This window comes from Lynx rufus, unplaced genomic scaffold (assembly GCF_022079265.1).
Source record: "Lynx rufus isolate CCGP_SWC_20201006 ecotype Redwood Valley unplaced genomic scaffold, mLynRuf1.p SCAF_11, whole genome shotgun sequence".
Classification (NCBI taxonomy): domain Eukaryota; kingdom Metazoa; phylum Chordata; class Mammalia; order Carnivora; family Felidae; genus Lynx; species Lynx rufus.
In genome coordinates, this window is record NW_025814825.1 from 8,607,003 (window position 1) to 8,620,304 (window position 13,302).

The 13,302-nt window shown below is 37.4% G+C and overlaps 1 protein-coding gene across 1 annotated transcript in view; it reads right to left on the reverse strand.

Annotated features, from left to right (window-relative positions):
• The window catches only part of CTNNA3 (catenin alpha 3), a 1,681,070-nt gene that overhangs the window by 62,188 nt on the left and 1,605,580 nt on the right, over window positions 1-13,302 (reverse strand). Inside the window, exon 16 of the mRNA XM_047071866.1 lies at window positions 778-912. Within this exon, the coding sequence (XP_046927822.1) occupies window positions 778-912 (135 nt within the window). The remainder of the gene's footprint in view (window positions 1-777; window positions 913-13,302) is intronic.

Below are 13,302 nucleotides of genomic sequence, written 5' to 3' on the forward strand. Positions count from 1 at the left end.
AAGTATGCTGTTATCATTTGTCCTCATGAATATAAGTTCCTAGAACATTCATGATGCTTCACTTTAACTTAAATTTACAATCTTGGTCCATGTCCTTCTCAAAGTCACTGATAACTGAAACTATTATAGATATCAAATATTATTTTATTACCATACCCACTCTAGAGAAATGATCTACTGTTATTAAAAGATGAGTAGAAAAGTTAGACATTATTTCTAACATGGTCATTTTATAGTGGTTTGAAACTCAGGGTCACCAAAGAATTTATGAAAGTTTTTCCAAATCTATATATATTCTATCATGCCCCACTTCTACAATTACATATAGAAATAACAGTTTTCAAGGCCTGAATTTCTATGCTATGGAAATGATTAATCGGGAAATGAATACCAATTAATAGTAATAAAGCCATTTTTCATTGATTTGCAAATCCATAGGCATTTATCTTATAAAAATTACAAGATTCAATTCAGAGTTTCACCTCCACACTTTCTGAAGTCAGAAAACCTCTCTCTAAATTAATATCTATTTCTTTTCCAAGTGGCTTACAAATCCTGATTCATTCTAAAAATCTGTAAATAAAGACAAGTTGTGCTGACATAGCATTTCTGTAGTTCAATTCCTTGCTAATTTAATTTCATGCAATTTAATACACTCCAATTGAGTTTATTCTCATTTACATGGACCTAAAAGATTTGGTGAAGTGAGGAGGGGTGTAGCTGCTTTGTTTCAAGCATCTTCTATATGTGATGGTAAAAATGCCAGGCAGTACTCACAGCTGACATGATGAGCTCTCCTCCTAAGTTCTGGATCTCAGCTTTAACTTGACTGCAGATTTTCAGTTGGTGAGAGTAAAACTTAATCTGTTCCAAGTAGGCCAACAAATCTTGTTTGCATGATGGATCTGGACACTAAATATGCATAAAAGATAAAAAGGAAAATAGCAAAATAAATAATAAGTAGATCAGAGTGAATAAATACTGACATTGGAGGTACCTTATGAGGCAGCAACATTATTGTCATTGAACCTCATTTCTCAGCCCCAGCCCATATAGGTTCTGATATGCTTCCACCATGAGAGGATTTTTATTCATGTTTCAACCTTAATTACTTCAGCATAGATGATGGAAATAATGGTAAAGGAATTTTCAAATGTGTAAAGGTACATAAAATAATTGCCTTCAGTTTATGATAAGGTTAGAAGTCTTCAGATTGCATTTTAGGTAAATCTAAAGAAATATTTTAAATGCAATTATTTCTTTCACTTAGAGTCACTATTACTAGAATATTTCTCAGGACCCGTTGCTCTGCATTGTGTGTCCTTTCTTATTTGTTTGGGCATGAAAACACCTGCAACAAACAATGCATTATCTTCTGTGACTTTCATCATTACACATTACACAGACAAAAGAAATCATTTGCACCATAGGTAAAAGGAGCATATCTACCTGGAGCCAAGAAATAAACAGCATATGTGTTTTAGAGATATATTAAGCCTCTTTACCAAAAGCAGCCTCCTGTACTATAATATCATCCATAAGGAACTTCTTGGAAGACAGCTTCCAACATAACACAGTATGGTCAGGGTTAAATCTTTGGGGTCTTTCTTCTACGCAATTATAATAGAATTTTTTAAATCCCTGATAATTTACTATACTTGCACTTTAAATACATCTTCATTAGTATGTGGAAATGTGGATAGGGGCCAACATGGCAGACGGGTACTTCCCACGTCTCTCAAACAAAGAAGTGCTGAAGCCAATGGACTTTGAACCCCAAAAGTCTGGGAGGAAAAGAGACTGACTCTACCAGGAAGAAACGAGACAACTTGAGAAGTCATAGGGAGGTGGGTGATAGCAAACTGGGAGAGATAAAAGTGGCCACGTAGACATAGAGGGGAGGGATCCCCTTCTGCGGAGAGACAAAGGGAAGAGAAAGAGTGGCTGGGGAAGTGTAGGACTGTATCTGGACAAGAGGAAAACCTAAGTCTGGGACTGAGAAGGATCCCATCTCTAACTATGGAGGGGCCGGTTCCCTGTTCATGCACCTGGGGAGGACGGGAGCCAGCCCTGGGTTCGGTGGCAGATCAGGGGCGCAGTCCACAGTAGGAGAATGCGGCCTGCTCCCTGGAGTGCTGTGGGAAAAGACAAAGCCTGCCTGAGTCCACCACTCCGCCACCCCCGGGGCTCAGCAGCGAGGTCAGTGGCGCAGTCCGCATCAGGAAAAGGCGGTCCTCCCTGAAATGCGGCAGCACTGAGAAAGCCAGCAAGGACCACAAATCGAGACACAGAGAGGTGCTTCCCCAGTGCTAGAGCACACAGAGTGGGACTTTGAATCCTGGCCAAGCGCCAGGCCAAGGGAGTCGGTGGAGCGAGAAGGACTCCCCTGTCTGCACCGGCAGCACAGTGAGGACGACTGGAAAGGAGTCCAGCAGGTCGTGAAGAGACTGGGGGATCGCCAACCCCCCGCCCCCCACACCCAACCAACACCAAGGCGGGGCCTCAGGGCCCATTGTGGAGATGGGACCAGCCTACACCAAACCACGCCCCTCCGTGCGGGGTAACTGCGTTTCTGCGGGAGCCAGATAGATGCTGTGCAACCAGACGGCTGTATCATCCAGACCAGTGATGCTGCATAGCCTGGATTAATTCCAGGACAATTCTTGTTATTTAGATATATTCTCCCTTCCTATCTCTTCCCTCCTCTAGTCTGGTTACTCTGGTTGTTTGTTTGCTTAAGCAGACATATTTAATCTATTCCCTTGATACATGTTCTACATCTCCTTCTGTACTTTCCTTTCTCTCTCTCTGGAATAATCAAGCCAGATAGTTTCTCTGTCTAGGTAACATTATCTTCATTTTTCCCCCCTGCCTCCTTTATTTTCCTTTCTCTCTCTCTCTGGATTAAGCCATTTAGTCTCTCTGCCCTGGCCATGTTTACTTTCTCTTTGTCCCTGCCCCTGCCATTTCTCTCTTTGTATATGCTCTTCCCCCAGCAATGCCTCCACCCTGTTCTTTACTTGAATCTGGTGTTTCTGTTTCTTTGCTTTTGTATGGTTTTTGTTTGTGTGTGTGTGTGTGTGTGTGTGTGTGTGTGTGTTTTGTCCGTTTATTTGTATGTGTGTTTGCGTGTTTTTGTTTCCTGTTTGTTTGTCTGTTTGTTTTCCTTTCCAGGGCTACTTCAGGAACAAATCAAAGTACACCTGGTGGAGGGTCCAAAACATCACTATGAGTAGAGAAATAAAATAACAAAAGTCACAACAGAGAGCAAGTAACACTCTCCAAAAAACACCTCCTGAAGGGCCAGGCCCTGGAGTGTGTATGATCCCCCCCACCTTTAATATAGCAGTGCTCACAGATGCAGAGCACATAACAAGATTTCAAAACTTATAAGGGACAGAAAACTAGAAAAAATGATGAAATGGGAGAATTCCTCTCCAAAGAAATTCCAGGAAGAAGTGACAGCTAAAGAATTGATCAAAACAGATATAAGCAATATAACTGAACAAGAATTTAGAATAATAGTCATGAGATTTATCACTGGGCTTGAAAAGGCATAGAAGGCAGCAGAGAAGCTATTACTGCAGAAAACAAGGAACTAAAAAATAGTCATGATGAATGAAACAATGCTATAAATGAGGTGCAAAATAAAATGGAGGTGGCCACAGTATGGATTGAAGAGGCAGGGGGGAGAATAGGTGAATTAGAAGATAAAATTATGGAAAAAGAGGAAACTGAGAAAAAGAAAGATAAAAAAATCCAGGATCAAGAGTGGAGAATTAGAGAACTAAAGGATGCAATCAAATGGAACAATATCTGTATCATAGGAATCCCAGAAGAAGAAGAGAAAGAGAAGGGGGCTGAAGGTGTACTTGAACAAATCATAGCTGGGAACTTCTCCAATCTGGGGGAGGAAACAGACATTGAAATCCAAGAGGCACAGAGCACTCCTTTCAGATGTAAGTTGAATCGATCTTCTGCATGACCTATCATAATGAAACTGACAAAATACAAGGATAAAGAGAGAATTCTGAAAGCAGCTAGGGATAAATGGTCTTTAACATACAAAGGTGGAAGCACAAGAGTAGTAGCAGACCTATCTACTGAAACTTGGCAGGCCAGAAAGGAATGGCAGGAAATCTTCAATGTGATGAATAGGAAAAATATGCAGCCAAGAACCCATTATCTAGCAAGCTTGTCATTCAGAATAGAAGTAGAGATAAAGGTTTTCCCAAACAAACAGAAATTGAAGGAATTCATCACCACTAAACCAGCCCTATAAGAGATCCTAAGGGGGACTCTGTGAGTAAAATGTTGCAAGGACCACAAAATACCAGAGTCATCACTACAAGCATGAAACCTACAGACACCACAATGACTCTAAACCATACCTTTCAATAATAACACTGAATGTAAATGGACTAAATGCTCCAATCAAAATACATAGGGTATAAGAATGGATTAAAAAAAAAACAAGACCCATCTATTTGCTATCTACAAGGGACTCATTTCAGACCTGAGGACACTTTCAGATTGAAGGTGAGGGGATGGAGAACTATCATGCTACTGGAAGTCAAAAGAAAGCTGGAGTAGCCATACTTATATCAGACAAACTGGACTTTAAACTAAAGGCTGTAACAAGAGATGGAGAAGGGCATATATAATAATTACAGGGTCTAGCCATCAGGAAGAGCTAACAAGTATAAATGTCTATGTGCTGAATATGGAAGCCCCCAAATATATAAAACAATTAATCACAACCATAAGCTACCTTATTGATAAGAATGTGGTAATTGCAGGGGACTTTAATACTCCACTTACAACAATGGACAGATCATCTAGACACAGAATCAATAAAGAAACAATGGCCCTGAATGATACATTGGACCAGATGGACTTGACAGATATATTTAGAACTCTACATCCCAAAACAGCAGAATATACTTTCTTCTTGAGTGCACATGGAACATTCTCCAAGATCACATACTGGGTCACAAAACAGCCCTCAATAAATATAAAAGAATTGAGATCACACCATGCCCACTTTCAGACCACAATGCTATGAAACTTGAAATCAACCACAGGAAAAAGTCTGGAAAACCTCCAAAAGCATGGAGGTTAAGGAACATCGTACTAAAGAACAAATGGGTCAACCACTTAATTAGAGAAGAAATTAAAAGATGTATGGAAACAAATGAAAATGAAACTACAACAATCCAAACCCTTTGGGATGCAGCAAAGGTAGTCCTAAGAGGAAAGTACATTGCAATCCAGGCCTATCTCAAGAAACAAGAAAAATCCCAAATACAAAATCTAACAGCACACCTAAAGGAACTAGAAGCAGAACAGCAAAGACATCCCAAACCCAGCAGAAGAAGAGAAATAATAAAGATCAGAGCAGAAGTAAACAATATAGAATACAAAAACAAAACAAAACAAAACAAAAACCCAGTAGGAAAGATCAATGAAACCAAGAGTTGGGTTTTTTTTGAAAAAATAAACCAAATTGATAAACCTCTAGCCAGGCTTCTCAAAAAGAAAAGAGAGAGGACCCAAATAGATAAAATCACAAATGAAAATGGATTTATTACAACCAATCTCTCAGAAATACAAGCAATTATCAGGGAATACTATGAAAAATTATATGCCAACAAACTGGACAACCTGGAAGAAATGGACAAATTCCTAAACACCCACATGGTTCCAAAACTCAAACGTGACGAAATAGAAAATTTGAACAGACTCATAACTAGTGAAGAAATTGAATCAGTCGTCAAAAATCTCCCAACAAATAAGAGTCCTAGACCAGATGGCTTTCCTGGGGAATTCTACCAGACATTTAAAGCAGACTTAATACCTACCCTTCTCAAGCTGTTCCAAAAAATAGAAATGGAAGGAAAACTTCTGGACTCATTCTATGAAGCCAGCATTACTTTGATTCCCAAACCACAAACAGACCCAGCAAAAAAAGAGAACTACAGGCCAATATCCCTGATGAATATGGATGCACAAATTTTCAACAAGATACTATCAAATATAATTCAACAGCATATAAAAGTATTATTCAACATGATCAAGTGGGATTCATTCCTGGGCTGCAGGGCTGGTTCAATATTTGCAAATCAATCAATGTGCTACATTACATTAATAATAATAAAAAAAAGGGATGTGGAAATGTGGACAACAATTTATATGCAAAGATATTAATTGCAGCATTATTTATAATATGATATAATAATATTTTACATTTCTTTTTCTTTAATTTTTTTAATGTTTATTTATTTTTGAGAGAGATGAAGACAGAATGCAAGTTGGTTAGGGGCAGAGAGAGAGGGAGACACAGAATCCAAAGCAAGCTCCAGGCTCCAAGCTATCAGTACAGAGCCTGACGTGGGGCTCGAACTCACGAGCTGGGAGGTCATGACCTGAGCTGAAGTCAGACACTCAACCAACTGAGCCACCCAGGTGCCCCCACATATTTTACAATTCTTAAATATGTGTACATATATTTATGTACATGTATGTATATGTATGGCTATATATGTACACATATATAGGCATATATATATGTATATATATAATATCCATAATTATAGGCAATAGTAAGACCTTGACATTCAAGGTGTTTCTCAAATTTTGAACAAGAAAATAAGGGTAATCCCCCAAATCTCAAAACAATTAAAACTGTGAGTAATTAAAAAGAGGGAGAAGGAGAAAAAGAAGGAGAAGGAGAAAGGAAGAAAAGGACACAGAGAAAGAGAAAGAAACAGGGGAAGAAAAGAAGTAGGAGGAAGAGGAAAAAAAAAAGGAAGGGATTTCTCCCAATTTATAGATAAGAAATCAGAAGTTTAGAAAGGATAATTTTCCCAGGATTGAAAAGTTTATGTAATAGCAGAATTTGAACTATATCTACATGCTTTCAAATCCATTTTATTTTAAATCACTAACAAGAGAATTTGACGTGCATTTTTTAATGTTGGTTTGTTTATTTATTTATTTACTTTGAGGGGGGCACAGAGAAAGTGGGAGAGAGAGAATTCCAAGCAGGCTCCAAACTGTCAGCATAGAGCCTGACACAGGACCCCATCCCACAAACTGTGCAATCATGACCTAAGCAGAAATCAAGAGTCTGATCCTTAACTGCCTGAGCCACCCAGGTGCCCCTGATGTACATTTTTTTAAAAGCACAGAATACTGTAAGCATCCCAGTTTCAAGGAAATAGAGAATTCATGTGAAACCTATGTCTCCAGCACTGTCCTGAAGTAACAAGTAGTTTGATTTTTTTCAAAGACCAAAATTAGTTATTTAGAATTACCTATAATGATGAAAGGCAAGGCATCTTGTTTTACCATGACAGGAAGTTGGTCGTACTTTCTATGTGTGGGACACTGTGCCACGTCCTTTGTGTGAATAATTCTACGTTAGTATTTCACTTTACCATTTTATTTGGGGCTATATTGTTATTTTGCCCATTTTCACACTGACTTTTTGATAGAATATATGATTTGTCCAAAGATTTGAATTTACCTTTATTTCATTCACTGTACAATGATGTCTTTTATATGACATGTATTCAAAATGCCATTTTCTTTGTCTTCGCTGAGTAATGGTCCTATCTATTCTTTGTTCCTATTTATGGAATCAGCGATAATCCCTGGTACTTAGTGTATTTTATCTGTCATATACAATTCTAGGTACTTTACATATATTAACTCTTTTACTAATCATCAACTCCAGGAGGTAGGTCCTAACATTATTTAACAAAAGAGGAAACTCAAATACAGAGAAATTAACTGACTTGTGCAATTAATAAATGGTAGAGCTGATATTCGAACTTACATGATCTGGCTACACTTCCCTACCTTCACAGTCTAGGAACAATATCAGTCTTCCTGCCATTTTATGTAATAAACAATAAACTGCCACTCTGATTTGTGAATTGGTTTCTTAAATTCACTCTTTCTTTCTTTCTTTCTTTCTCTTTCTTTCTTTCTTCCTTTCTTTTTTTTCTTTTTTTGTAAATTGTAACTAGGATTAGTGTGGATTTGTTCCTTAAAGACTAGCACCTCTACATTTTTATGATAAAATTGAACTTGCAAACTAATAATTAGATTCTTGGCCAATAACCAATGTTGCAATTACCCAAGTTTAAGCAAAACATGTAGTTTCTCTCAAGAGACTCTTTCAAGACTATACCACAATTGTGTAATTCCATCAAGGAAGCAATGAGTCAATGAGTACAAAATATGAAATTCAACTTTTGAAGTTAAAAGTTGTTTGACCCAGATTCACCTTTTATTTCCAGAACTGATGAGAGTTTTTGGTTACACCTAAAGACCATAGTCTTACAGGGTGAAGTAGAAAAACATACTAATTGGTAAATTCAACGTTATATAATTTATTAAAGCCTTCTTTCCTATTGACATTTGGAAAGCCTTTCTGAGTCGATTTTGGCTGCCTAGAAGCAGAATCAGGAAAATGAATCATTCCCACTTTAAGAATGCATTTCTATTTTTGGCCAAATCTCCTTTACCAAATCAACTAATATTTTCCCTACCTTTTAGTTTTTTACAAGAGGGTGATAGAAAAATTTGGGTCCTAAATTTATAGGACATTCATGACCTTGCCTTTTTTTTTTTTCAAATAAAATTTGCATAAAAATAATTCTTAAAAGAACATCGCTAGGGACTCTTAGGCAAATCAAGCGGTAGCATATCATAACTTGCATTTATTATTATTTCCTAGTTTATTATGACAGGATATGTTGACCAGGGCATCTGGTGAGCATTTTAATGCATAGATTTTTTTAAACGTTTTTTTGTTTGTTTTGTCTGTCTGTTTGTTTGTTCGTTTGTTAACCACTGGGACACATACTACACTCAAGCAGGTGGCATGTCAGCCTCGGTGGTTTTCTTACGTTAAACCAGCCTTCACTCTTCTGGCAAGATGCTTAGTACCAGTACAGAATACAACATTTAGCGATGAGAGCAAAAGTAAAAAAAAAACATTTATTACCTTTTGGTTTGGAGTTTAAGAGTGAATTAGCAAAGTGAATACTTTTAAAGATCTTTATGCCATAAGCTTAGCAATTTTTTGCCCATACTCGAGTATAAACTTTATTTAAGACACATTTAAAATGACTTTTGCAATTACAGACAGCAGTTTAAATTCTGCTAGGCTGGCAAAGCTTGTTAATAAAAAGTATTAGGTGTCATTGGGAAGTTCTAGAACAGAAATTTCAAGCAGTCAGTGATAGCAAAGGGCTCTGAGCCTAGGACCTTTGCCTTCCCTTGGGGTTCATTTCTCCACCTCTACTCTAGCCCAGAGGCTGTCTCATTTCACCTTCCTTAGGGTCACAGATCACCAGTGATCCCATATTTTTCTGCACTCTTAATGTCTCATTTTTCTATCCTTTAATCTATCAACATAATGTCCCTCAAAACAGAAACCCTCCCTCAACCCGCTAATCCCATCTGTCTCTTCTTGTTTGTGACCATGACTTCTAAAACTTTTTCAGTGCTGCCTCATTGACATTCTCAGTTTTTCTTCTTGGGCATCTTTTGAGTCTCACCTTCTTCTTGGACAATAGTACACGCTGTTCCAGCTTCAACTATCACAAAATCACAAGTTACTACATCCTTATCATCCAGCCCTGTCTTCAGAAGATACATTTGGATTTGCCCAGTCCATCTCATTGTCTCATAATTTCATACTCAACATGTAAAATCCTCACCTATCTCATATCCATCTTGCCTACTATTTTCCCCCTCTATTAACCATCTCAATGAAGAGTGCTTTTTCTCTCTCTCTCATCAGTTAAATTTGGTCAGTCACTGATTTGGTTGGGATGATTCTACCCCTTGAATCTCAGCACACGTTGAACATTTTTCTTCTTTGCTATGCCTATCACCACTGCTTTTTAGCAAACTGAGGTTTCTATTACTCAGCCATAGAAAAGAATGAGATCTTGCCATTTGCAACAACATGGATACACCTAAAGGGTAGTATGCTAAGTGGAATAAGTCAGACAAAGAAAGACAAATATCATATGATTTCACTTATGTGTGAAATCTAAAAAGAACAGCCAACAATCAAACAAAAAAAAGCAAAAGCAGTACCATAAATATAGAGAACAAGCTGATAATTGCCAGCGGAACGGGGGTCGAGGGATGAACAAAAGGGGTGAAGGGGAGTGGGAGATACCAGCTTCCAGTTATGAAATAGAAGGGAAACAGAGTTACAAGTATAATATATAGTGAATGGTATTATAATAGCATGGTATGGCGACAGATGGTAGCTACACTTGTAGTGAGCACAGTGTAATGTATACAGTTGTCAAATCACTATGTTGTACATCTGAAATTAATGTAACCTGGTGTGTCAACTATACTTCAATAAAAAAGACGCAAACATAATATACTTGAGTATCTATCCCTATTAAATTACTGAGAAACTGTTATGCATTTATTTTTATAAAGTTCATTAATCTGGAACACAAATCTAGTATCGACATCTCTGCTCAAAATGAATTTCAGGTAGATAATAGCATCAAAATACAAATATTATCACAAATGCATCTAGAAATTATATTTTTTTTGTATGTCAATTTTTTTAATTTTTTTAAACTTTATTTATTTTTATTTTTTTAATTTATTTTTTTAATTTTTTTAATATATGAAATTTCTTGTCAAATTGGTTTCCATACAACACCCAGTGCTCATCCCAAAAGATGCCCTTTTCAATGCCCATCACCTACCCTCCCCTCCCTCCCTCCCCCCATCAACCCTCAGTTTGTTCTCAGTTTTTAAGAGTCTCTTATGCTTTGGCTCTCTCCCACTCTAACCTCTTTTTTTTTTTCCTATCCTCCCCCATGGGTTTCTGTTAAGTTTCTCAGCATCCACATAAGAGTGAAAACATATGGTATCTGTCTTTCTCTGTATGGCTTATTTCACTTAACATCACGCTCTCCAGTTCCATCCATGTTGCTACAAAGGGCCATATTTCATTCTTTCTCATTGCCACGTAGTATTCCAATGTGTATATAAACCACAATTTCTTTATCCATTCATCAGTTGATGGACATTCAGGCTCTTTCCATAATTTGGCTATTGTTGAGAGTGCTGCTATAAACATTGGGGTACAATTGCCCCTATGCATCAGTACTCCTGTATCCCTTGGGTAAATTCCTAGCAGTGCTGCTGCTGGCTCATAGGGTAGGTCTATTTTTAATTTCTTGAGGAAACTCCACAAGTTTTCCAGAGTGGCTGCACCAGTTGCATTCCCACCAACAGTGCAAGAGGGTTCCCGTTTCTCCACATCCTCGCCAGCATCTATAGTCTCCTGATTTGTTCATTTTGGCCCCTCTGACTGGTGTGAGGTGATATCTAAGTGTGGTTTTGATTTGTATAGAAATTATATTCTTAAGTGACATGTTAGAATGTTATGGCGAATGCTTCAGAAGTTTCTTTTTAGTATACTTTTATTAGAATACATTTTTGACTCTCATAACATCAGCAGAGAAATAATTCCAATGAGTCTAGCCACCAACAATATTTTGTCAAAATATCAATATAAATTACACTTGTCAATTGTTTGCTCATAGTTAAACGCATTGGGTATGATTTGGCTGTAATTCTTTACCTTGTTTTTTAAATGTCATCTTGTCTTGAATTAGCATTGGCTTTCATTATACTTAACTCTAAAATTTCACTTTAACTGTGTTCAGTTATATTTAGGTGGGAGTACCCATCAGATACTATGGATATCTTCACTTTAGCAAAAATACAGTGAAGGAGGATTAGGCTTCAGACACAGCACTCGGTGGTAAGAAAGTCTAATTTTTCCTCTTCTTATGCAAAACACTTTAGTAGATATTTATTTTATTTTGATTCCTGTTCCTCTCTTTTTATTTGGAATATACAGTTTCTGTAACAAATTGAGATCTGTGCATTTTTCCTACCTTGTGAGGTGTTACCCAATCCATCTAATTTAGAATATCTGTTTAACATGATGAATTACAGTGTAGAGTTGAGGAATCTAAAGGGATGTGTACTAAGAGTCTGGAATTTTCGATTTGTAAGAAGGTTCTTCTCTCTCATTTGTTATTCTCTTTATTCAGGAGGAACATGTTTAAGAATTGTAGGGGGAGGGGTGCCTGGGTGGCTCAGTCAGTTGAGCATCCGACTTCGGCTCAGGTCATGATCTCTTGGTTTGTGCGTTTGAGCCCCGTGTCGGGGTCTGTGCTGACAGCTCGGAGCCTGGAGCCTGCTTCGGATTCTGTGTCTCCTCCTGTCTCTGCCTCTCACCTGTTCATGCTCTGTCTCTCTCTGTCTCTCAATAATAAATAAACGTTTAAAAAAATAAAAATAAAAAAAAAGAATTGTAGGGGGCACCTAAGTGGCTCAGTCAGTTGAGCATCTGACTTCAGCTCAGGTCATGATCTCACAGTTTGTGAGTTTGAGCCCCACGTTGGGCTCTGTACTTGACAGCTCAGAGCCTGGAGCCTGCTTCAGATCCTGTGGCTCCCTCTCTCTCTGTCCCTCCCCCATTCATTCTCTTTCTCTCTCTCTCTTTCTCTCTCTCTCTCTCAAAATAAACATTAAAAAAAAAAAAGAATTGTGATAGCTAACAACATCCCATCCTTTAGGAATATATTGCCTAATGGAGATAGAATTTGTACCAAAGTTTTACAGAAGTTAAGCAACACAGTCTTGAATGGATTATATAACCTACCACACCAGGTAGATACTTCTGAAGCCCAAGAGATGTTGGCTGATTGGGATAAGTGAGCCTACATCAGAATTTTGGATGTTAAAACAGCAAATTAGGGTACAGCTAGAGTAGTAAATTGTATTTGGCTACACACAACAAATACGTTCAAGGAAGCAAGACAAAGAAGAAAGGTGGGAAAAAAAAAAAGGAAAAAGAAAGTCCAAGTAGATAGAATTAGAAACCCTAATTAATGTGATTTCATTTCTTTCTCTCTGCACATGAACTTTGACTCTGAAACCTTAGAGAATGAAACTAAATTGGTTTAACACTATATATATATAGAGTTATGATATATGTCCATATTGGGTGGAATTGAAAATTGATTGATGTTTGATCTTATGACACTCTAGTAGAGTAAATAGACTAGAAAGAATCATAAAAAATGTTAAAAAAAATTGGAACTAATTAGGTTGTTCAAAAAAGAAAATAACCAATGTCCCAGCAGATATTTTTCATAATACACAGACACTGAAAATTGCTTTGCTTATATTATTCATATGCATTCCACAATAAATTTCAGATATTATTTT